The sequence below is a fragment of the Poeciliopsis prolifica genome, unplaced genomic scaffold (assembly GCF_027474105.1).
Source record: "Poeciliopsis prolifica strain line A6 unplaced genomic scaffold, Auburn_PproV2 SCAFFOLD006, whole genome shotgun sequence".
NCBI classification, from domain to species: Eukaryota; Metazoa; Chordata; class Actinopteri; order Cyprinodontiformes; family Poeciliidae; genus Poeciliopsis; species Poeciliopsis prolifica.
Genome location: NW_026562381.1, coordinates 2,237,148 through 2,262,594, shown reverse-complemented (window position 1 = coordinate 2,262,594; position 25,447 = coordinate 2,237,148). Strand labels below are relative to the sequence as shown.

General features: G+C 35.9%; 1 protein-coding gene across 1 annotated transcript in view; it reads left to right on the top strand.

Annotated features, from left to right (window-relative positions):
• The window catches only part of zdhhc9 (zinc finger DHHC-type palmitoyltransferase 9), a 29,249-nt gene extending 7,051 nt beyond the window's left edge, over positions 1-22,198 (top strand). The window contains exons 2-9 of the mRNA XM_055031210.1: positions 4,889-5,049; positions 10,385-10,543; positions 13,659-13,796; positions 14,627-14,675; positions 16,531-16,633; positions 19,820-19,923; positions 20,063-20,159; positions 21,330-22,198. Of these exons, the coding sequence (XP_054887185.1) occupies positions 4,889-5,049; positions 10,385-10,543; positions 13,659-13,796; positions 14,627-14,675; positions 16,531-16,633; positions 19,820-19,923; positions 20,063-20,159; positions 21,330-21,500 (982 nt within the window). The 3' untranslated portion in view covers positions 21,501-22,198. The remainder of the gene's footprint in view (positions 1-4,888; positions 5,050-10,384; positions 10,544-13,658; positions 13,797-14,626; positions 14,676-16,530; positions 16,634-19,819; positions 19,924-20,062; positions 20,160-21,329) is intronic.
• The last annotated feature ends 3,249 nt before the right edge of the window (positions 22,199-25,447 follow it).

The window sequence follows — 25,447 nt, the reverse complement described above, 5'->3', positions numbered from 1 at the left end:
CTGAGACGTTTGAAGGGATTTTAATCCAGTTTTTCATCTGGAGGTTCATGTCAGCCTGAATTTAACAGCTGAAGCGTCATGATGAAGGTCTGCAGCAGACACGCCTAGAAACACATCCACACCTTATGCACACTCGCATATCAAAGTAGCTTATCTGGATCGGGTTTATAATGGGGCGTAATTATTTTATGTGCTGCTTTTAAAACCTGAAGGTTCTCCATTGTTAGACAACCACAAGCCTAATGTCAGGTCTTCAATATTTCTGCACTGATTCTGAGGAAATTAAGCTTATAATAGAGTAAAACAATTTTATTAAACCTTTCTCCAAAATAATGCTTTTAAGTTGTAATATATTCCTTATTAAAAAACAAACAAATGTGTTTGCTGGTTAGAAAATTAACAACTTTCAATAAATGACATACAGATTAAAGGTGGGAGATATTAATTTAAAGTTTTATAACGATTTCTGACTGTACTTTTGTCATGATGATAAAAGTTACAATATTTCTTAAATGTTTTTTAGGTAATTGTGTCACAGCAGTTACAACCCTACAAACACAAATAATCATCTTGAAAAACATTTATATCGTGCTTCTAAAGAACATTATTAGTAATTAAGCCATAACTGTACAGAAATACAAATACATTTTGCATTAAGATGAAAATAATTTTCTTTGTCTGTAAATATGTTTTACCCAGAACTCCTCATGTTGCATTTTTAGCTTTACCCGTTTAAACTTCTGTAAAAACAAAAACAAAAAATCCTATTTTCTTTTAATTGAATGATTATCTGATTATTATTCGATTAATAAAAAAAACAAACAATTTATTCTTTAGCTGCAGATTCATCCTTTGTTACAAATGATCAAGCGTTCATTTTAACCAAATACAATTCTTATTTTCTCATTTTTGGAAGAAATTTAATTATTTATTAGTAATTTAATGTATTTGTAATATTGTATAAAATAAATTTAGGTGTATAAATAAAAAATCTGCAGAATGTGGCAATTAATTATCAATCGATTACTAATATAGTCGATTACTAATATAGCAGCTCTCATCTAAACCAACAAAAAAATTCAGTGTAATTTGTTGACTGCAAATGAAAACCGAAAGATTATTAAACAGTTTGAGTCAAAATGTGTCAATATTTGTGTTGAAATGCTGGTTAACTTGAGTCAAATAATTTCAGAGACTGCTGACTTGTTTTTGTTTAGACTCATATTTTATTTGTAAATATTTTAATGGATGGATGGATTTTTGCAGACGAACTGGATCATGTCTGCAGGTCTGCTAATGCTATCGGACACACATCTGTGCAGCTAATGAACGTTTTGAGTCCAAGTGTTTCACAGATATTTCATGTTTTAAACCTGCAGTAAAATCACTGATCAAGTTTTTTGGCTGCAAAGGCTGAGCCATGAAAACCTGTTTTTTCCTATTTATTATATTTTCATGGTTCAAAAGTCCGACAGGTGAAAGAAAAAGAAAAGAAAAGCGGCGTCAGATTAATCCAGACCAAAGATACTCTCTGTAACTCTTTGCCACATTTCCTGAGTGTTTTATGGTGACTGTTTAAAAATAAATCTTCATATCGCTCTGAAAACGCCTGACAAGGTTTAAAAATAACAGCTATAAGAAAGTGTTTGTTCAGCTTCCAGGAGGCGAGGACGGTTTGCGAAGGTCTTTGTGCAAAAGGTAGAAATATGTATGTGCAAATAAAAACTAACTGTTTGTGTTTACTATTTGCTAAACGTCCCACTCTCTGCATAAATAAAACCTGTGATGCAATATGTTTTGTGTTGGAGCTTCACGCAGCAGGTTTGTTGTATTTGGCACAATGAGTGGAAACGGGAAGAACCAGCTCACCTGGTTCTGATGCAGATTATGAAATTCTTCCAACAGCTCATTCAAAGCCTGCCAACAAAAGTCCAACACGTTTTAAACAGTTAAGGCGAGTAAAATGAGACAATTTTACATGTTAGTTGGTTTGAGATAGAACGATAGAGCTTCCCAAAAATATACTTCAGCATATTTTTGCTCAAGTGAAAGTAAAAAGTATCTGGTAAAAATTCAAGTGCTGAGAAACTGATCATATTATCAATCATTTAATCTTTAAAAATTACATAATCAGATGGACCGAAATATAAAGTTAAATGGAAATGTTGTTTTTCTTCAGGACAAAATTACAATAATTCATATTAGTAACAAAAAATAAGAAAATTTATCAATGAAACATGTTTGTTTTTCTTCCAGTGGGTAATAAATCCATCAGTTTTATTCACCTAAGAGTAGAGATACTTCATTACAAAATGACTCAAGAAAAACTGAAACGTAAAGCATAAAAAAAATACATTTCAAGTTTTAAGCTAGTTAATGTTAATGAGGAAACCTTTCATCTTGTGGGAATCTAAATCCAGTATTTCTGGATCTCTGCTGATTAACGCTCCGGCTCCTCAGCAGCTGAAGGCGGCGGCCGCGCTCAGCGGAGGAGGGGCTGATGGGAAGTGATGATGGAGCGTGACGGTCATTATTACAGGAATCACCCGCTTGGTCGTCCTGCTCACACAGTGGAAGTTTCCATCGATCCGAATCTGCTGCTGCTTCCCATTAGTGGTGGGGAAATGCTGCAGAGGCTCAGACTGGTGGAGCTGGGAGCTGGCCGTGTCTCCAGTATGCTGACGTCTCTGCGGTTGCAGCTAATCACATGGACTCTGGTCTTTGTGGTGTTTTGTGGTGTTTTGCTGACTAAGCTGTTTCCTGTTAGCTAAGTTTGTTGTGGAAATGGAGACAGACGGTCCCTCCAGGATTTATAATAATAATAATAAATATTTATTATTATTATTATTATTATTGTCGCCTGAAATTACAGATTTACGTCTATTTTTTTCGTTTGTGTATTCTGCTGCTCATACCTGTTATTTGTTACGACAGTCCTGAATGTACTCAATGAGCTGATTAGTGGTACAATTGTTGAATTGGAAAGTCAGAAAAGATGCAACCCAACATAACTTAATTTCTCTGACCTTAACAATGAATATGTAAATTTATTAATGATGATTCTGCGTGCAGGCAGATACGTGAGATGCTGTAAAAACATTTTTCTTGAAGCGTCTCCGTTCTGTGGAGCATCATTAGCTTTGCATTATGAATATACAGAGATGGAGCAGTTAACGTATTGATATCAGCATTCAGGAGCTTTGTAGATGCTGCTGCTCTGCTGCAGCACTTTGCTCTGCAGCTGCCATCTGTCACCAAGCAGCAGGCGGGTTCAGAGGAGTCCTGCTGGCTCTCGGCCCTCTTGGACCGACTACCAGAGCTATGCTGATACCAACCATGTTCTCCGGCAGGGAAGAGGGCTGCGGCCTGTTCATACACAGCTGTGAGGTCCGGTTAAAAGGTCATGACCTCATGCTTAACGCAGCAGATCAGAGTGTTTCTGTTCTGGTGCGACCTCGCTGAGAGGATAGTGTTCGCTGTGTTTGTACCTAAACGTTTTCACATTTAGTCACGTTGCAACTGGGGACTTTGTGGTTTTTAAAGCACAAAGACAAATTTACTGAATTACAAACTTATTTTCTTAACTCTGCACCAGTACAGCACACTTAAATACATCAATAGCTTCAGCAGCAAAACAGCTTTAATTTGTTCAATCAGTGCAGTTAGGAGCATAAGAGCCAATGAGAAATAAATAACAATAAAGGAGCTGAGATAAACAATAGGTTGAATGCCTCTGTCAAAAATATAAAAAATAAACTGCTACAAATCAAATGGTTCAGAAAGTGCAATTAGAAATGTAAATGTAATGTAAAATCAATAAACCATGAGTATAAAATTGGATTGAATAGTTCTGCCTTCTTGAATCAGGCACATTGTTATCAATACTCGATATAGAATTTTTTTCAATATTCAGGCCAATAAAGATATTAACATCAGATCAGTGCATCTCTAATTACAACCACAGTTTTATAGTTAAATAAAACTGGGATAATATTTATTAATGGAGAAAAACTATAACTTATTTAGAAAACTGAAACCTACTGAAATTATGGATATATTATCGCTTGTTTTCGTGTTTAAATTGCTAAATTTTTTTCCACACATGCAGTTTGCATCAGTTATTGACAGTTTATGGCACCACTCTCTCCTTGATGACACTGAACAATAGTCCTTAAAATGTTGGCAGCAAAAGTTGGAGAAATCATCAAAGTTTAGCTCTCAGTTAAATATTCGTGACCCAATCGAAAACCACAATAAAATGCTTTATTTAATTCTGCTTCTAAAAATTAACCAAAGTAAGAACAAACTAAAACGACGACTATAATAGAAACTAAACTAAAACTAAACAATATTTAACTAATAACAACTAGCAAACACTTTAAAAACAAACTGAATCACACAAACAAAGAGTCAAAAGGAATGAAACTAAGCTGTAAAGGAAAACTATTATTGTTACAAAAGGAAATTCAAGATCTTTTTTGGGTTTCTTTACTTTAGACCAACACAAAGTAACGCCTTGTTTTTGTAGTAAAATGGGAAATGATGTATGGATTCAGAATATTTAGAAATAATCTGCTTCTAAAAACAGCCCAGCACTTTAAAAAAAACCTGACTGTTTATTATTTGGTGTCTATTAAATGAGTCATTTGAAAAACCCTCCAATTATTCAAGGGGCTCATATAATTGTGGACAAGTTAAGTCATGATTATTTACTGTGATTTTATTTTTATTAAAAGTGAATCTTTCCAATTTTTATACTACATAATCTTGTGTTTCCTAGATGTTGATTTACCAGGTAAAAGTTTAAAATCCTCAAACTCAGAGTTGATAAATGCACATATTGTATTACTTCTAACCAGACTTTTTGTCTTGCTCCTTTTCTGTGCAGGTGTCCGTACCTGGCCGTCCACCTGTCTCCTGCCATCCCGGTTTTTGCCGTGCTGCTCTTCCTGTTCGTCATGGCCATGCTGCTGAGGACGAGCTTCAGCGACCCCGGGGTCCTGCCGCGGGCCCTTCCAGAGGAGGCCAACTTCATAGAACTGGAAATCGGTCAGTAGATGCATTCGTCTTCATTCTCAGAGAGACACAATGTAAAAAATAGTCATCTGAACCAATGCATTTTCTAACTGTGTAGGAGGATCTATTATGCAAATTTTACAGTTTGCAGGTTTATATATTTCCATTTGTGTCTTTACTGCTTCTAAAAGGAACCCAGGCGCTTTAAAAAATACCCAGCTGTTTTTGGCCAGTTTAAAAAAAACCTCATTATTATTAAGTCAAAATCAACAACCCCAACTCCATCACCTTGCTACTCCAGCTGAGCTCCATCACATTTCGTCATTGGGCTGTACAATGGCTGCTAGAAAAGAAAAGTGTTTTGTTGTTGACTTACAATCCAGAAACCACTTGCTGCTTTCTTGTTGGTTGTGTAGGAAGTTCCACTTCTGCTTTTCATAGATATGCAGTTGTAAAATTGTTTGAAGCCATTTTCACGTGTGAGTGTAAACGATGACTCAGCGGTGGGACGTTGGGTGTGGCCAGCAGCAGCTTATTTGGATTTAAAGTCACAAGAGGACCTAAAACAACTCAAAATAGTCAAAATGTCATTATCTAAGAATGATTTTCTTTAAAAAATGGATGAACATGTTTTGAATGGCCCATAGAAATATCCTAAACTGTTTAAGTGTTGGTCAACTTGTGTTTCCTCATAAACAAATGTGAATAATCTCCACTAGTTGCCTAATAAGCAACCAGATCTGTTTCCATCTCTTAGCTGGTGAAATTTCAAATTCAGAAAAGTTTTAATTACTTAAAAAACAAAAATGTGGAGAGTTGGAAACATCGTACGCTATTTTCCAAGAACCAACAAATACAAAAGTACTTTATATTGAGAAGCCAACCTTGCTAAACTCCGCTACATATAGCAAGCGTTTTGAAACAAAGTGACCCAAATCCAGTTCTTATTCCTGAAAATAAATGTATTCAATTGACTGGAAACCTTTCTTTCAAACATGCAAAATCTAATGGGGTGTATCAGGGCCATTGTAGAAAAAAACAAGTCATTCACTTCAACCAAAAAAACTCAGAAGGTTTGCCAGCAAGAGTAACATGCTGTCAGTAGTTAATTGAATAAAAGAACAATATTCATTTTTCTTAAACTTATACAGTGTAAAATCAAATCATTTTAAATAGTCTCTTGCTATTTTCCAGAGTTTTATATGTATGTAAACACTACCAGTCAAACTTTTGGACAACACTTCCTACTGAATTAGTGAGAAGGTGTCCAACCTTTTCGCAGGTTGGTAATGTTTATATATATGTTTATATATTTGCTCATGATCTGTGGTTCCAGTTTGCCACAAGATAAGAAGAAAGAATGTCAAAACAAACACGACCAGCTGATTAGTAATGTTACAGCTGCATGTGTGACCAGAGATACAAGTCTGCTAATTATTAACTTTAAAAGGACAAGTGTGCAGAAACTTGTTAAAATGTAAGAAAAAAGCTACAAATTTTCAGTAAAAATGTGTAAACAAAGAAACTTTCTCTGTGATTTCTGACTCAAACACTTTAACATAGACTCACAGTGTTAATTTGCAAATTATAACGTCTTCATGAAAGCAATTTTACATAACTTGTGTCTTGAAAATCCCTGGAGTTTGCTCTCAGCCTGTCCTCATGGTGCCAAACCTTTATGATCAGGCATTTAAGGGCAGCTACAGAAGTGACATCAGCATGTTTTTGCTCATCTTTACCTGGGAGCTTTCTGGACAAAAATAACAAGCAGAGATGTGGGAAAAACTGTAGTGGTTCAGGCTAGAAGTATTTATGAGGAATAAATGTTTCAGGTTGGTTTATTTGGCATCAAACAGGGAGAACCGCGTCTTTTTGTTTATTCATACTTCTTATGTTAATTACTACAATATGTTTTAAAAATAAAATCCCTTTTTTTCTCTGATCAAATTTAAGTTTTTTTTTTGGCTTGTTTTCTTTTTAACATACTTTTTATTTTTTTTAAAAGTGACTTTTACTTCAACCGTCCCTCATGCGAGTTATATTAGATCCAGGTTACGAGAATTTCTGTCTAATTACAACATCAAAGTCAACAAAAAAAACCTTTTTAATCAGAAAAAAGCTTTGAGCTCAGTTCCAAAGTTGATTTGTTTTTTGGTTAAACATCTGAAATACAGCTGAACTGGTGGTGTAAGCCTTCCAGTTTTTAATTTTTAAACAGTTATGAGGCACAGCGCTGAAACTTTAAACTGCTGCTGCGTCAGTAACAGGTCGTTGCTAGGTAACCAAAGAGTGAGCGAGTGAGTTGCTAGGTAACCAAAGAGTGAGCGAGTGAGTTGCTAGGTAACCGAGGAGTGAGTGAGTTGACTCACATTCAAATTCAACTTTATTGCTTCCACAGGGAAATGAAATGTTGCCTACATCTCCCAGAATGCATCTGTTATTGTCCAGCCCTAATTGAAATGGGGAAACTCTGGACGCTGAAGCGGTGGAGTTGAGGGACTCGGTGTAAAGAGCGAGCGGAGGCACGCGGCCCTCTGAAGATCTCATTATGACCGTGACTCACTCTGCATGTAGGATGACAGTTCTGCTGCGGCCCTGATGACCCTAATGGACCAGCTGCAGTTTGTTACATGAAGGATTTTACAGGAATCCTCACACTGACCTGAAATCCCAGTTCAAGCTACACCTGGAGCAGTTGCTCACTAAATTATTAATTCTGGATTTCGGGGCTTTTTTAATAACTTTCTTTTTTCTGCTGTGAATCTTGGCTCTTTATTTGTTTTAAACCAAGAGAGATGGCAGACATTTGGTTATTATTACACCACTGTATTGGTTTAATTTCATTACGTTTTATTAAATAGAAAACTACAAATCTTTTTCCTCTTGTGTTGCAGGTCAACGTGAAAAAATAAAAAATGTTTTTGCACTTTCTCCAAAAACTGACACATTTTTTAATCTATTATTGAAAGGATATTTCACAATTCTTGTGATATGATTGTATTTTATTCAAACATATAGATTTACATATTTTTTGCTGATTACTAGAATTCAGTTTCTATGTCATCTGCAGCAAAATTACACATTTAACTCTCCAAAGTATTATTTGGCTTCCATGTTAACACTAACGTAGTATGTAATCTTCTAATGGATATTGATCACACCTAAATAATAATTGGGAGTGCATCGATTGCAGTTCTCTGGCCGATTACAAATCTTTAAAAGCCTGACTTACCATCTATTTGTTACTCTGCAAAAAAAATCTTACCAAGTAATTTTGCTCTAGTTTCTGCTTTAAATATCTTACTACAGATGAACTCAGACAAAACTAACTTAATAGTAGTTTTTCAGCAAGATTTAGGATCTTGGTTTGAGTCAATAATCCTTATTATTAATGAAAAAGGTCGAGTTCCTCTGGCAGATTACTTCTCTTATAATAAAACATTTTTCTCATGTATAAGTGAGATAATTTGCCTAAGGAACTAGTAGGTTTTGTCAATATTGAGGAATTATTTACTTAAAATGAGGTCTTGTATCTTACTGAGAAGTTACTTATAAGTTAGTTTTTATCCTAACATATTTGTACTAGAAACTAGTCCAAAAATAAGATTTGACGTTTTTGCAATGTCTATTTTCTAGTGCATCCTATCTTAGCTTATCTTAATTTAGCTATTTGTATTTTGATTTTGATTTAAAAAGCCATTTTCATAACCAGGCAGAAATTTTGATGTTGCTGCTGCAGTCAGGATGTTTCTGTCCTCATCCTGTTGGTGGCGCTCCTGAGGAGGGTCTCTAATTCTAGGAAACTGTTTCGGCTCTGTGACGCCTCCAGCAGATTGAGCCAGGCCTCCATTGGGAGTGGCATATATCCCTCTCTCAAATTTATTCCCAGTTTCTCTCGAAGGCCCTTCTCCAGCTTTATTTGGATGATTAATATCGGTTATCGCTTACTGTCAGAAAAAATCTGTTCACCATGTTAATGCCTCATAATGAGTCTGACTTATTTGTGCAAAAGCCACTTTTCATGGCAGATATCCTCCACTGAAGGCTGTAAACAAATAGTAATACACTATTAGTTTAAATTATAGTCACTTTTATTCTTTTATCTTAATGCATCTCCAGAAATTAATGTGGGCATGCTTGCTCTTTCCCATTAAGAGTCAATTCCTGTCTGGTCATTGCAGCAACTTAATGGTCGATTCTCCACAGCGGTTTCTCTCTTGAGGAATCTGAGTTTGCAGCTTTGTGATCATTAGTCTGCAGCGAAGCATAATCAGAGATAATAAACTGTCAATCAAACATAAAATTTCTATGGAAGAGAATTGGGGCAACTGAAAAAAAAGTACATCTTTTCTCATAACTTTGACTCTAATTTTAAAATTCTGATGTTTTTTCTCAGAATTGTGTTTCATTCTTTAGGATTCTGACTTTTGATCTCACAAGGAGCCATAATTCGCAGAAGAAATGTCTGAGTTCTAAAACTGCAGACATAAATCTAAGAAGAAATGTCAATTCTGAGAAGAAAATATCCTGACTTCGAGAAAAAAAGTCAGAATTCTAAGAATTGTCACAAATCTGAGAAAAAAATTCTAAATTTTGAGAAAAAAGTTTGAATTCTGAAAAAAGAAGTAGTAATTTTAAAATTAAAGTCAGTATTTTGAGAAACTATGTCCCAATTTTTTCTAATTTCCAGCAAAATGTCGAAATCCCAAGAAATGTCAGTTCTGAGGAAAAAAAGGAAAAATTTTGAGAAATTGTCACAATTCTAAGAAAAAATTTCACAATCTTGAAAACAAAGTTACAATTCTAAAATTGATTAGAATTTCAATAAACCATATCATAATTTTACAAAAGAGTCACAATTTTGAGAAAAAAATATCAGAATTTTGAGAAAAAATTTCAGAATTCAGAAGTTTTTTTTGTTTTATTTTTTAGTGGTCCTAATCCTCCTCAGTAGATTTGTTTGGTTAGTTTTTTTCTGGTTTTGCTTTTTGGTCAAACTTGAATGTTTCACATCAAGTAAACTTCAATATCAGACATGTTAAAGTAAACAGTTAATGCAGTTTTCAAGTAACAATTTACTTTATTATCACAGAAACTCCACTGTGAAAATATCTCTTCCTCCTTTGGCAAATCCTGAAATAATTGCTATTGGTTACTGTTTTGAAGTTCAATTTCACCAAAGCTTGATAATTGCCAGGTTGTTGAAAACATAAATTGCTTAAATAGAGCCAGTCTGGCAACATGAAGTATCCTTAAAAATTTCCAAAGCAACACATTGGACCTTGAGCAACAACTCCAGAACCGACAAAAAACAAAGTCACTATAATCTGTCAGTGTGTTGACATCTTGTTTTTGTTTTAATTCACAGAGGCAGCGAATGGGAACGTCCCGTCGGGGCAGCGACCTCCGCCTCGGATCCGAAACGTTCAGATCAACAACCAGATCGTCAAGCTCAAGTATTGCTACACCTGCAAGATCTTCCGGCCTCCGCGAGCATCTCACTGCAGCATCTGTGACAACTGTGTTGGTACGTCATCTCAGCTGTGCTGCAGAAATTAGCTGCTTTAAATCACTTTATCTTTCAAAACCAACCAGTACCACTGGCTGGCAAACATCAAACCAGTCTCAAAATATGTCTACACCATTTCATCCAATTAAGCATCAATCACACATTTCCATTACGCAGCAAAAAAAGGTAAATTATGTTTATGATGTAATTAATGCCTAATCAATGTTAATTTAGAAGATCAAATGGTGGACACTGGTAACTTAAAAGATAGTTGCGATAACCTTAAAGCACTAATCATAAACATTAGATCTGCTAAAGCTAAGGTGCTACACCAGCAAGATATTTAGCGAAAACTAATGCTAAAGTGCTACACTAACAGGGTATAACTCAGAAGCTAATGCTGAATTGCTACATCAACAAGGTATTTTGCAAAAGCCAATTCTACAGCACTACACCAACAGGATATTTAGCAGAAGCTAAAGCTAAAGCGCTACACCAACAGAATTTTTTGCAGAAACTAATGCTAAACAGCTGCACAAACAATGTATTTCTTAGGAGCTAACAATAAAGCGCTACACCAGCAGAGTATTTCTTTGGAGCTAATGCTAAAGTGCTATATCAACAGAGCATTTCACAGATATTTGCACTAGAAACTAAACAAAAATACTTTGCAAGAAGTTCAAAAAGTAAAACTTTGAAAGCTGATTCAAGCAGCAGCTGTAGTGTAGTTTTAAGAAAGCCAGGTGAAATGGGTTATTTCAGTTAGAAATAGTTAAAGGAAAAGAGATTTGGGAGGAAAATTGCCTGCAGACATATCAGCATTCATAAAATAATTCCAAAAACTTTAAAAATAAACGCTGAACTCAGCAGACGGGGTGGAAGTCCTAAGAGTTGGAGTCTGTGCTTTGAACGATGAAGGCGGTTTGAATTGTGACACGGCCCGTGTTCGGTTTGGAGTTGTCGGAGCGTGTGACCTCCCGCCCTCGCAAAAGTAAAAGTGATTTGGCTGCTGATGATTGAGGGCTGTGTTTGATGGAAGCCTTGGAGTCCTGGGCGATATGAGAGGAGACAGTGGCGCCTCAGTGAGGGAATAAACGCTGAGTCACTGTGAACACTAGTTCGTCTGTTTGCACCTGCTGTGGAGAGCCCGCGACGCGCCTCAGCCGCTGTTACTGAAGGAATCATCTTCATGCTAGCTTAAAGGGAACTTTTTATGCAAAATTCATATTTTGCATATTTTTTTGCTTCCAAAAAGCAACTCAAGTGATTAAAAGAAAACACCCAGGCTTATTGTGGCAATAACTTTAATGTGTTTTAGTGTGTGGTAAATGAGCTGTTTAAAAACCTTCAGATAAATCACATTCAGTGTGCCGTTACATAGCAATCCCACCCAAGCCAAGCCAACTCTAGCACATTTGGTCAGCTGGTTTGGTCTGTTGGACTGGAAACAACAGCTTTGAGCAAAGTTGCTAAATTTTGGTCTGCTTTTTATATTTGTCAAATTCTTAGAAAGTATTCAGAGGAAATTTTTTTTGCAATTGTTGTCTTTGTGTGGCATAAAAGCTCATCTTATCGGTTCTTATTATATGAAAATGCGTATAATTGGTTGAAGGTAACATCATCAATGATTAACAATCGTTGGTTAATCAAGTGTCACTATGTAATAGTGTTGTGAAACAGATGTCCTGAGCAACATTGTTATTCAAAAGCACATATTGCCACAAAAAATACAAGTCTGGTTGTGGTCAAATAATCAAGTTTTTTGCAATCTGAAAATAAAAAAGCTTTGGGCTGGTTTTTAAAATTTGGGTTGCATTTTACAACATTTGGCGAATTCTTAGAAAATATTCAGAGGAAAATTCTTTCACAATAGTTGTCAGAAAAACACCAAACCTTTAATGAATGCCATTAATAAAGCCCAGCTCTGTTACCTAAACTGAGCATCAACACGTCTGGTCAGCTGGTTTTACAGTTGTATGTGCTGTACAATGGCTGCTGGAAAAGATAAGTATTTCATTGTTGGATTACCATTCAGAAACAACTTAATGCATTCTTGTTGGTCGTGCAGGAGGCTCTTATACATTTTCACCAACGAATGGAAACGTAGAGATGGGGGCGGGGCCAGCATTATCTTAACTGGTTATAAAGTGACAGAGGCCATTAAACAGCTCAAATAGGCAGAACTGACCACAATCTGACCAGATTAAAATCTCATTATCGAAAAATAAGTTTATGCAAAAAGAAAATGAATGAACATGTTTTGTTTAGCCCATAGATTTCTCATAACCTGTTCAGCCAAACTTGTTCAAGGTCACCTTTATTGTTTGACCAAACCAAAAAGGAGCAAATCCTGTTTTTGTGATCCACCACTGAGAGTTTGAAACCGCATAAATCTTGCAGTTAAATTTTCACAGCTCGGTTTGATTGTAAAGGAAATGCGGCGTGTGCAGCTTTCTTTAAAATGAACTTTCCTGAAGTGTGAACGATTACTGTCCTGCTGCTCTGTGTACCTCAGATAGACGCTGCATCAATCAGAAACCCTGTTAGCTGCTCTGTAAGTGGCTGCTGTTGCTAGGTGAACTGGAAGATGGTTTTTCTTTTCAAGGTGGACGGGGCTTTGAGTAGATCGATGTTAAAGTGATATTAAAAACGTAAAACGTTCCTGAGATGCTGCTGCTTCCTTCAGCATGCTGAAGGAAGGATGAGATCCAGGTTTATTTTTACCATCGTTAGCCGTCGAGGCTCAGCAACAGTCAGACGTTATCAATAGAAATCTGATTAAATAAAATAAAAAAACTTCCCTTTATTCCTTCATTGTCTCATTCTTGCCTTGTGTCCTTATTTTCTAACTCCTTGTTTCATTTTTTTGCCTCCTATTTTGTCCCCTTTCTACCTTTTTAACACCTTCCTTTGATCTTTGTCCTCCTTTCTACTGACAACATTTTTTCCCTGTTGTTCATTTCGACCTGCCCTGCTTTCTTCTGGCTTTGCTCCAAACATGGAGGAGGAAGAAAACTATTTTTAGACTCCATATTCACTGAAACCTGGTGTCATTTTTCACACGTTCATTTTTTATAACAACACCTCAGTTTGGTGTTTTCACATATTAACAGAGAATGTTGTTGTTTTTCAGACCGTTTTGATCACCACTGTCCGTGGGTGGGCAACTGCGTGGGCAAGAGGAACTACAGGTACTTCTACCTGTTCACCCTGACGCTGTCCCTGCTCACCATCTACATCTTTGCCTTCAACATCGTCCACGTCGTCATGCGTGAGTATGGTGGCAGGAATGTGACGGATCTGGAAGGACGTGATGCAACAGGAGCTTAACAGCAGCTGATAGTTCATGTTGCATGAGAAGCAACCTGATGTGATTGTGCTGCTTTTGTTGAACTGTTGACCTTCTTATTTTAAAGGAAAACGTGGCAATACAAACATTTTTTAGTAAATGTTTTACACAAAATCATTCTTAGAAAATGAGATTTCCAGTCTGTTCAGAAAGAGCTTTTTTAGGCCGTCCTGTCACTTTAAATCCAAATAAGCTTTTACTGGCCACGCCCCCAAACTTAATGGTAGACTCACCCATGAAAATGGCTGCAAACACATCAGTTAGTCAAGTGTATTCATTCAGCACATTTCAACAACAAGGCAGTCCAAACTTATTTACATCATAAAAATACACATGTACATGTTTGAAAAGCAGAAGTAGGGCCTCCTGCACAACCAACAAGAATGCAGAAAGTGGTTTCTGGATGGTAAGTTGTTTTGTCTATTCCAGCAGCATTGTACATCACATACAGCGGTACAACCAGCTGACCAAATGTGCTGGAGCTCTGCTGGTTGCTAAGTAACTGTTGATTGTGACTTAATAACCTGGAGGTTTTTGAAATGACTCATCTTCCAGACGCCCAAATGGTAGTTTTTTTAAGTGCTTTGAGTATTTTTAGAAGCAGTAGAAATCCAAATTGATATAGTAAAATGTTAAAGATCTGGATTTTGTTTAATAAGTCCCTGGTAAAACCATCCTGTATGTATGAGTTGTACTTTTCAGCACATTTACCTCCCTGTCTCACCTGTCTGTCTGTCTGTCTTTGTGCTCAGGCTCTGTGGATCAAGGCTTTCTGAGCACCTTGAAGGAAACACCTGGAACATATCCTTTTAAATATGAATACATTTTGTGTGTTTGTGTGTGCGCGCCTTGTTTTAAGGAAATCAATAACTGTTTTCCTTCGTTTGTTCCTCTGTTTGTCCGTCCTTTGTTTCCTTCACACGCTAATTTAGAAATACATTTTTTCAATGCAAGGTTTTTGCGCTAGGATGATTTGGTTTTGGTTTTATCAAAATTAGTATGTTTTGCTAAACTGCAACTGAAACACTTTCTTCACTTCACACAATTTATGTTAACAACAAATACTACTGGCAAAAACCACAATAAATTACCACAGGAAATGGCAGGAGGATGATGCCGCTCCTTGTTTTTTACTCATATATTGGATAAACAAACTTGTTCACTTGTCATTTTAATTACATTTCTTACTTATTAGAAATTGTGCAATTCTGTTTCTTTGACATTAGCAAAATATTCTCATGTTACGCAAATTTTTATTGGAAATGAAGCTGCCGTTAGTTACTTTATCAGTAACAAGTTATATTGTTAACTAAAGGTTTATTGTGGGATTGATTTATTGTTTTTTTTTTGTTTCAGTGATGCTAGAGCTGCAATTAAAAAGCTCTAAAATAAATTAAAACCCAACCGGTGCATCTCTATATATGATTATTTTAAACAAAACACTGAATTTCAGTGAAGTTGATGAAGAAGTTACTAAATATTATAAACCTCTGTTGTTCAGTTTTGGTAGAAAAATTACTGGGATACATAATTTTATGAAGCACCAACAGGATAGCTCAGTGACATCATTACGGACAGTTTGACCTTTGACTCCAGTTTAGGGCTTGATATTAATAACGGAGTTAAGATGTTATTTATACATCAGAGGATGTATAAATTTTATTTATACATCCTGCTTATTTTAGGGTCTCTTTGTCCTGTTCTCAAAGTAGCAGCTTCCTCTTTTCAGGAATCTGTCCCAAACAGTTTCTTTTTTTGGCTTGTAAATGAAGAGCGAGGAGTGAATAAATGTTTGGTCCCATTTGGTTCCTGACAAGAGAGAATATCCTCTCTACTCCAAGATGGAAAAAAGATTTGACCAAATGTTACTGGTTAACTAAAACCAACAAAATAACAAAATCTGAAACTGAGAAAACATTTTCATTAACTGAAATAAACAAAAACAGTAAGCAATGGAGGAAAAACTACAACTAACTGGAACAATACTGTTAATTTATAAAAAGTAACTGAAACATGTTGAAATTCTAAATATAATAACCTTTGTTTTTGTTCTTAATATCTATTTATTAGCCTTTCAAACTGATGTGAAATTTATGTTTTTTTGTTCTTTTCACCATACAACGCCAGCTGTCGGTAAATTATGGTACGCCATAATCCTCCTGACAGCAAAGGTTTGTATAAAACCTTTGCAACTGGTGTATTTACCAAAACACCAGTTGGTAAATATAGTTTTTGAAAATATGACTTCTTTCAGTTCTCATTATCCAATCAGTGTAAACATAATCACAATCAAATAGTTTTGAATTGTGCACCTAAAAATGAACCTATATGAAAAAAACTAAAACTACTATTATAACAACTAAAAACTAAACGATATTTAGCTAATGAAAACTAGCAAACTCACTCTAAAAACTAATTATAAACAACTGAATTGGACAAGCAAAAGTCACAGCAAAATAAAATTAAAGGATAAAGAAAATAAAGCGTATGTGTAACCTGTGATTAAACATAAATCTCTCTGTAGGCTCCATGTTTTTCCGTCGAGCGTCTTTAATCACCTTATATAACTTCCAGCTGTTTCAACATTGCCGTCTGTTCGCCGTTTAACCAGCGGCCATGACTCAGACCTGCTGTGGTTTTCTTAACTGGAACTCACTGTACTGGAAGTGCTGGTGTGCTTCTTCACCCTGTGGTCGATGGTGGGACTGACTGGTTTCCACACGTACCTCATCTCTCTGAACCAGACCACCAACGAGGACGTAAGTGGTTTAGGATCCTTGTCTTTCACTGCCTTGCTTCCTTTTTTCTGTCTCTTTTCTCTTTTTATCTTTTTCTCTCTTCTTCTCATTCTTTATTATTCCTTATTTTTTTCTGTTCCTTCCTCATTATTTTTGATTTTTCTTTCTTTGTTTATTCCAATTTTTCTTTTATGATCTTTTTCTTTGTTCTTTCTTTCTTTTGTTACCTTCTTTCTTGTTTTCTTTCCTTCTTTTCCCTTTTTGTCTTTTTTCTCTCTTTCCTTTTTCACACTTTTTCACAGTTTTCTTTTTCTTTTTTCTGTTCCTTTCTTTTCTCTTTCTTTTTTTCTTTCTCTGTCTTTCTCCTTCTTTTTTTCTGTTTCTTTTGTTTTTCTCATGCTTCTTTCTGTCTTATTTCTTCTCAAACTGCACTTTTAAATGTTTAATTCACATGTGAAACAATAATTCAACGTTAAAACATGTTTAACATTTGGTCATTCTGAAATCTCTCAGACAGTGTAGATGATTATCTGTGATGACAGTGATGAGAAATCCTAGCGGCATTGTTGAGGTGTGAACTCTGCACCACTGAAGAGCTGATACCGTTGCGGTGACAACTGCAGCACCTCGTTCACCCCTCGTAAACTGTAGCTTGTTTAACAAGACCTTTGTGTTGTAAACTAAAGTCGATTCTGTTGTAAAAAAAAATACGATTTTTCCCTTGTGATAGAAGGAGCTCCAGATAAAATAATAATTTAAAGGTGACATATGATGCTTCCTTGAACATGTTAGGATGGATCTATGGGATATGCTAAACATGCTCATTACATTTTTTGCACAAAATCATTCTTGCGCCAAAATGGCTACGAACAGATGCACAATTATACAACCGTACTTCTTTGAAAAGCATCAGCAGAGCCTCCTGTACAAACAGCAACAACGCAGCAAGTGGTATTTGAATAGTAAGTCAACAACAAAGCTCTTGTCTTTTCCAGCAGCCATTGTACAGCGCATACAGCTGCATGGTTGTCAGACCTGACTAAAGGTTTCCAGCCCAAACACAACATAAAACCCAAAACATAAAAATAAAATCAGCTCAAATCTCAGCCTATAATGAAACTCATGTTAAAAAGCCAGATATAGTCACATATATCTGTTAATGATCATATACGCCGCTGCATAGGCAATGTTTTTGGTTGTCCCTTACTATATTCTGACCAGCACCAGGTCCAGTTGGGACTCTTTGAACACAGTGAGACATGTGCTTTTTATGATACACTATGCCTTTAAATAATATCACACATGAAGTTCTGTTTTACAACAGTAACACTTGATTAACCAACGGCTACTCACTGATGATCGAATTCAACAGAGTCTAGACATTTCAAAATAAATGAGCTATTAAGATAAGCAGTTTAGTAAACGTTTTGTGCTTTTCTGCCGCACAGCGACAGCAACTAATGAGAATTTTCCTCAGAAAACTTTCTAAAAATGTTGTGAAAAGCAGCTCAAATTTTAACAACCTGCCCAAAAGCTGCTTTATTCCAACCCAACACATTCAGAAGAAGGCTGTTGACCAGCTAACCAAAAGTGTTGGACCTCTGCTTTCGTTGCTAGGTAACTGCACTGGACTGACTGTGGTTGCTAGGTAACGGTGCAGCGCCTGTGACTGAAAGTTCGAGGTTTTAAAAACGGCTCATTTCCAAACACTAAAAAATACCAGTTTATTGCCAAGAAATGGCTTTTTTCATCTCTTAGGCTGTTTTTAGAAGCAGCAGAGACACAAATAGAAGTTTAAAAATGTGTGAATATGTAGGTAAAGTGTCTCGTTTAAAGTAAAAACACCTACATTGTCTGCATTATTTCAATGGTTGTTTCTGGATTTTGTTTCTGGATTTTGTTTCAGCTTCTGAGCGTTTTCACGTGTTTATGTGAGCTGGAACCTGAAACGGCTGTTTGTGTCGATGTTATCTAATCATCTAAAAATACATATAAATGTCTTCTATTCTTGAAACCGTTGTCTCATCTGAGGGCAAAACAGACTGAACCTCTGGGCTACTTTTAGAAAAGCTTCTGAGGCCCAAACCAGATAAGAATAGAACAACTGATCGTTTTTATTGTGTTTGGTCATTAATTACAGAGTCAGAGGTGATGCATGTGGATCAGATATTCTGTGTTTTCCTGCAGAACTTCAAAAACGAAGCAGGAACGATGATGTTAGTGGTTTGAGCTCTTCTACTTTGTTATAATGATTAATTTATCGTCTCCTTGCTCCTTTCCAGTGGGATGACTGGCCTCATTTTTTCCATTCATTTCATCAGTAATGAAGCATTGCAACCTGTGATTTTTTTAAAATTTATTTATTTATTTTTTCCCCGCTGCGGGAGATGAAGCGATGGCTGTCAGCCCGGTCGCTTCAGCGTTTGTGATCAGCCTAATAATAGATGCATCGATACCTGCAGGGTCTGGGAGAGCAGCCAGAAGTACAGCGGCGTGATGGCGGCACCTTGAGTGGTGCAGCCGCTCTGGTTTCCCATAGATCTCACACACATACACACACACACACGGTGCCTGCTGACCTACATGTTTACCACCAGAAGCATTTTTCTGTCTTCTCTGCCCTGCAGGCTGGTCGTTTAGTTCATGCTGAGCTGTAGGAGTCATGTTACAGATGCACTTATCTGAATTTTAATCTGGTTTATCTACATCTTTTTATCACTGAGTGCACAGAGTTAGTAGTAACTAATTCTTTTATTACGCTGTAATCTCTACTTTTACTTGAATAATTTATTATGAAGTATTTCTGCTCTTACTTGCGTAAAAATTCTGGATTTTCTAATGACTGAATGAAGAATGAACATGTTTCAACCAATTATCTGCATGATCCAGCCGTGACAATTTGGAGGTATTTCTGTCATTAATCCGACTCATGAAGCTCGTTCATGAATTAACGAAGAGTTTTTAATCTTTTGACGCTCTCCTTGTGACAGAGTCACTGTTAAAGCAGGAATAGTTTAATCCAGCAGGATGAATTTTAGTAGGTCAAACCAAAGCCGGTGGGAATATCGTCTAAAAACGGAAGCATGCTTTTGAATAAGGTATAAGCTAAAGGAGGGACTGTGGGAGTGAACTGGTTGACTTTGCAGGGCGTGTTTTGGTGTTTGCTGCTGCTCTGATTGGTGTTGCTGTGCATTTTATTTGTTTTAGATTAAAGGCTCCTGGTCTGGGAAGAACAGAGGCCAGAATCCTTACAGCCACAAGAACATCATCAAAAACTGCTGCGAGGTTCTGTGTGGACCGACCTACCCCAGGTAAATACCTCTGCTTTCCTCAATTTCCCTCATTTCTTCTCTACATGTAAAGCATTTTCTGGTCTGGTCGCTCCATGCATTCCCTGTTCGGATCAGTAATGAGCCGCACTCAGTTTCTGACCCGTTTTCTGCCCTCCAGCGTCTTGGACAGACGAGGGCTGATGCAGGAGGATTCGCCCGCTGCTGCAAACAGTGAAGGTCCCTGTTCCTTCGACAACCCAGTGGCACAAACAACGGTGAGCGCATTAATCCACACACAGCCAGTCCTCTGCTGCAAGGTGCAACGAAACAGCAAGCAGTTAATCAGATTAATCAATTATTGAAACGATCGTCAGCTGATTTAGTCATTGATGAATGGAGTAAACTGACTCAAAAAACAATTCCTAAAAGAACAATACACTCAGAGCAGGAATTGAACCAAAACTGCACAAGAACATCAACATTTTGCATTCAAATGAAATTTAAAAAAAAATCTTCAAGTTGCAGTTTTAGTTTCTCCTGATTCAAATTTTGTAAAGAAATAAAAATCAACAAACAAATCAAGCAAGATATGTAAAAAGAGAATTTATCATTTCAGGATATTTGTCTGCTTTTTGCTTATTTTTAGGATGCGAAATCTTAAGATTCATATATTTTTTAAAGATTTATTAAATACATGGAGATAACATTGGTAACAACTAAGTAACAAACCTGATTCATCCAGTATTTTTTGTATAACATTCAGATGTTTGATTTGTTATTATTTTGATTAAAATTTTTTTATCTAAATTAAAAAGAATTATTTAAAATTTTTGCTCTTTTTACTGTGTGGTTTTGATTTTATGTGCTCTGAAATGTTCCCATACTCCTTGTATGTTTTGCCATTTTTTCATGTGTAAACTATAAACTTTATTATGATTTTTTTGTAAGAGAAAGATTTTTGACTGATTAAAATCTGAAAAGTGTGGCTAACACGTCACAGTAACCAATAAATCAATTAATCACATGAGAACGTGAAGCAAAATCAATAATTTCCGTTTGCATTATTTATTGTTTTTGTCTTTTTTTCCCCTTCAAAACTAGATGATAATAGTTTTTAATCTGGAGCTTTGGTCTCAACTACACCTTTATTTTGAAGGACAGTTTTGTTTACAGAGATTTAATAATTCATTTTATTTGTTATTTCTATTGTTTTCTTTATTTTGGAGATTTAAAATGTCTTCCAGTGTTAAATGTTCATCAGAACTTAAAGTTTATTGATCTTTAGGAGTATGATCTTGCTTAGTTGAAAAGAAACAATAATGTTATCGTTTATCGCAATAAATTCCGGAACGATTTATCACCCAGTAAGATGTGTTACCATGACAGGACCTGCTTGTTTTCTGTTTTCTCTCTTTTTAACCTCTCTCTCTGCATCTTTTTCACAGAAAACCACAGCTCCTCTCATCCCCAACGAGCACACGCCTGACGATGTCAAGCCGAGCATCACAGCAGAGCAAAGCTCCGCCCCTGAAGACGACCCGCCGCCAGCCGCAAAGCTGCCGCCGCTGGCTTCTCCAGAGACCGACGCAGAGACGTCCATCGCCAAGAACCAGTAGCTGGACGGACCAGCAATCTGTGAACTGAAGAACAATAATAATCGACACCTGATCATGTGAGGGGGATTCAGTTAACCTTTGACCTTTAACGGATTGGAGCGCCTGCGCTTTTCCTGCAGAGACGTTTGACGACCAGAAGAGAAGGAAAATCAGCAGCTTCCCATCTCCTGATCCCTGCATGGAAAAGACTCTCAGGAGAGACGCTGCTCAGAGATCCAACGCTGATTGTCAGTCTACTTGTTCTTCATTTGAAACTGTAAACATTTATCTCCAGAGGCCAGTTCAGTTATAGCAAGCATCAGAGACGAAGAGTCTGGTTCCTGCACATCGGTCGAATCAAAAACACTGCAGAAACTCTCAATCCTACCAAGTATTTAACATTTTCTAGAGCAGATATTTTGAGCCACAGGAATAAAACTAAACTAACTTACAGGAATATTTTCAGCAAGTTATAAGAGCTTGTTTTGAGTAAATCCTGAATATTGCTGGAAAAAGTCCAGATTATTTCACTTATAACAAGGGAAAATGTCTTGTTGTAAGTGCAATAATCTGCCAGAGAAACTGTGACGTTTTGATTCATATTAAGAGATGATTGACTGTTGATGAAAAGTTACTTGTAATCAGAAGTGGGCAGAGGACACAAGAATCATACTCAAATATGATTCTCAAAAAATACTTATTTTTACCTAATAATCCAATTATCAATTATTTATTATTTAAAGTTGCATCATCAGACGGAGCAAAATATAAAGTTAAGTGAACATTTTGGTGTTAAGGACAAAAATGACAATAATTCATATTAATAACAAAAAAAAAAATACTAAAATTAGGCTAATTATTTTTTTTCCAAAATTGGTCTCTTTCAATAAAAAACTTCTGAAATTTTAACAAAAACTGCAGGTGTGTGTCTCTGTCTAGTGAACGTTTGGTTAAAACATGTTCATTTTTCATTCAGTGGGCAGAGAAAACTGAAATTTCACTCAAGTAAGAGTAGAAATACTTCATAACAAAATCACTCAAGTAAAAGGAAAAAGTGAACGTTAGTAAAAATACTCCTAAAAGTACATTTGAGTAAAAGTAGTTACTACCCAGCTCTGCCTGTATGTTAGTTTTGTCTTATTTGAAGTGAAGTAAAATATTTGCACTAAAACCTAGACCATAAGTAAGTGGTAAAATGTATTGTTTTTGCAGTGCGTCATCTATGCTGTACATAAATTACATACCCTATGCAAACCATTGTGAGGCTGGAAAAGCAGCTTTGTGAGAACATGGGTATAAGCGTTGGGTTTAACATGTGATGCCCAGGCAGGAGGAATCGTTCGCAGGTCAGACTCCCTCCAGGTGACCTTGTATTCTGATCCTGCTGCATTCAGTGCTGTTCACGCGTGTGTGCATCTTTTTTTTAAATCAATCTCAACTGCTGTGGTTTCTTTTTGTGTGTTTTTTTTTATAACTAAAGATGTAGTGTGATGTTGAGGCTTGTGAGATTACAGTGAGATTCCTGAGTCTGAGGAAAGAAAAGGCCTAATGAGTGTCGACACTTGCATTAACAGTGCCTTATCACTGCAGCTGCAACTCGAGCAACAGGGACGATCCTCTAACAGTGTTGAATCAAAAATCAGCTACAAACGGGAATCTGACTTATAGAAGAAAACATCTTGCTGCAGCCACTGAAGAAATCATGGTGGGACTTGCTAGTTTGTTAGCGTAGCTTATCTTAGCCTAGCTCAGTTTACATTTGTGTGACAAATTGCTTAGTAAAACTGCTACAAGACAAAGAGTGTAATTTGTATTTCTGGAAATCTTCAAGTATTTTATGATTTCTACTTATTTTAAACAGAAGAAGCTAAGCTTCTTCTGTTTAAGCTAAGCTAACTAGCTGTGAATGCTGAATTGATCTAAATTGATTTCTTCATTTAACTTGGAACAAAATAGAAAAGGTACAATTAAAACTTTAATTTGTTTTGAAAAGCAAACTGAAAAAACACAATTTGACCCATAAAGTTTTTAAAAAGATTTTTTTTTAATCCATAAGAACTGATTTTGTCTGTTTCAACTGAGAAATTACAATTTCATAAAATGAAATTGATCATGAAAAAAAACAATTATCTCAATTTAAATTGAATTTTTTAGTTGATGGAAGCAACTAAGAAACTTGGTGCAGCTTAGCATAGCTTAGCTTAGCATAGCTTAGTTTAGCTTTATTTTTTGTGAATATAAGCCAATATTAAATGTGCCTGCTTAGTAAAAGGAAAATGTCTTTTCCTTTTTGCTTCTCAAAATAAATCAAGCTTTTCTGCTAAGTTAAATTTATGCTAACTAGCTGCTGCATTTGAATTTGTTCAGTCTAGCAGGACTAATTCCTGAATTCAACATTCAGAGCAACAATAAATTAAAATTCAATTACATCCTATAATTAATTCCGTCTTAACAAAACTGGTAAAAAAAAAGTAACAATAATGAAAGAAAACTAAAATTTTTCAAGATGTAAACTGGAGATTAATTTGTGACTATTTTAAATTAGCTCAATCTAATGGTTTAGATAATTAAAAAATAATTGGTATTTTTGGGGAATAAAAGACAACTATACGGCTGCAAGTTTTTCAGCGGATTAAATCCAATTATGTATGATTAAAATTTACTGGGACTGACTAATTTAACTTTAGATTAACTAAATTTAGCATAAAAACAAGCCCCAGCTTAGACAAACGGTTTGTAATCCCACAGAAATATATATTTTGTTTCTCTAAATCAAAAAAATTCTTAACATTTGGCTTGTACGTAAATTTGTATTTTTAGCCTTTAATAATAATAACAAATCACATTTTCAGCTAAGCTAAGCTAACCAGATGCTAAAATCCGATTTGATGATTAATTTTACAGCCAAAATAAAATATCAAAATTTTCTTCTTTTATAAATGGGAAACTGCAACAATATATCTTAATATATGTTAACTGACAACTCCTTTTAGAGATACAGTATTCTACCTTTGACTTGGCCACAAAAACATCTGATAAGATAAGAAACTGGAGTTTGTGATGCAAAATGAAAAATAAAACCGTTATGTATTGTATATTGTTAGGTAGAGCTGCGATGAAACACATTAAAGTAATGGATAACGAAGTGTGGCTAGGGTTTATTGTGCAGCAACTTCTGTGAATTATGGCGGAGGTGGATCTTCCTTCCTTTGCATTTTCTCTCTTCTTCCTCTTCTTCTTCCCTGCCTCTACATTAAACTCTGTCTCTTGATATTTGCTCCTGCAGAAGAAGCACCTGACACATCAGACAGTTTTGACGGGATGTAATCGCAGAGAAAAGAGCGGGAAGATCTTTTCACGTTAGTATTTAGAAGGTGTTAGCTGATAGCAAGTCTGTAGTAGTGACTGTGTTGTATGCAAGACAAGAGTTTGTGTTTGTGAATCTTTCTTGTGTAGACTTCAAGTTTTATATCAGACATTTCTGCCCAACAAGATTTATTTAAGAGTTGAGAGGGATTTTGGTAAATCTTAAATAAGGCACTTGTTAATAAAGGTTCAGACTGAAGCGTAAGCTGAAAGTCTTTGAAATCAAGCATATCCATAATATCATGATAACCTATGAAAGTTTGCAGAAGTTTACATTTCCAAAGCAGCTTGTGTAAATGTTGCCATGATACAGCTGTATTTTAAATGTTCAATCGCCAGTAAAAAAGTGCTAAACCTAAAGCTGAACTCCTTTACTGTGAAGGTATTTTAAGATGGCTTGGTGTTATTATTGAGAAGCAGGAATGTAGTTAGTGGACATTTGGGAGAAGGGATGTTTGAAGCACATCTTAAAGGGACAGATGGATTTTTATGTTTTTTAGTTTTGAAGACCAGTTTTAGCTCTTGTATTTATAAATCCTGTGTTGAAATGAAGATCAGATCTGAATGCTCTGATCAGTCAGTTACACCACATTATATACACA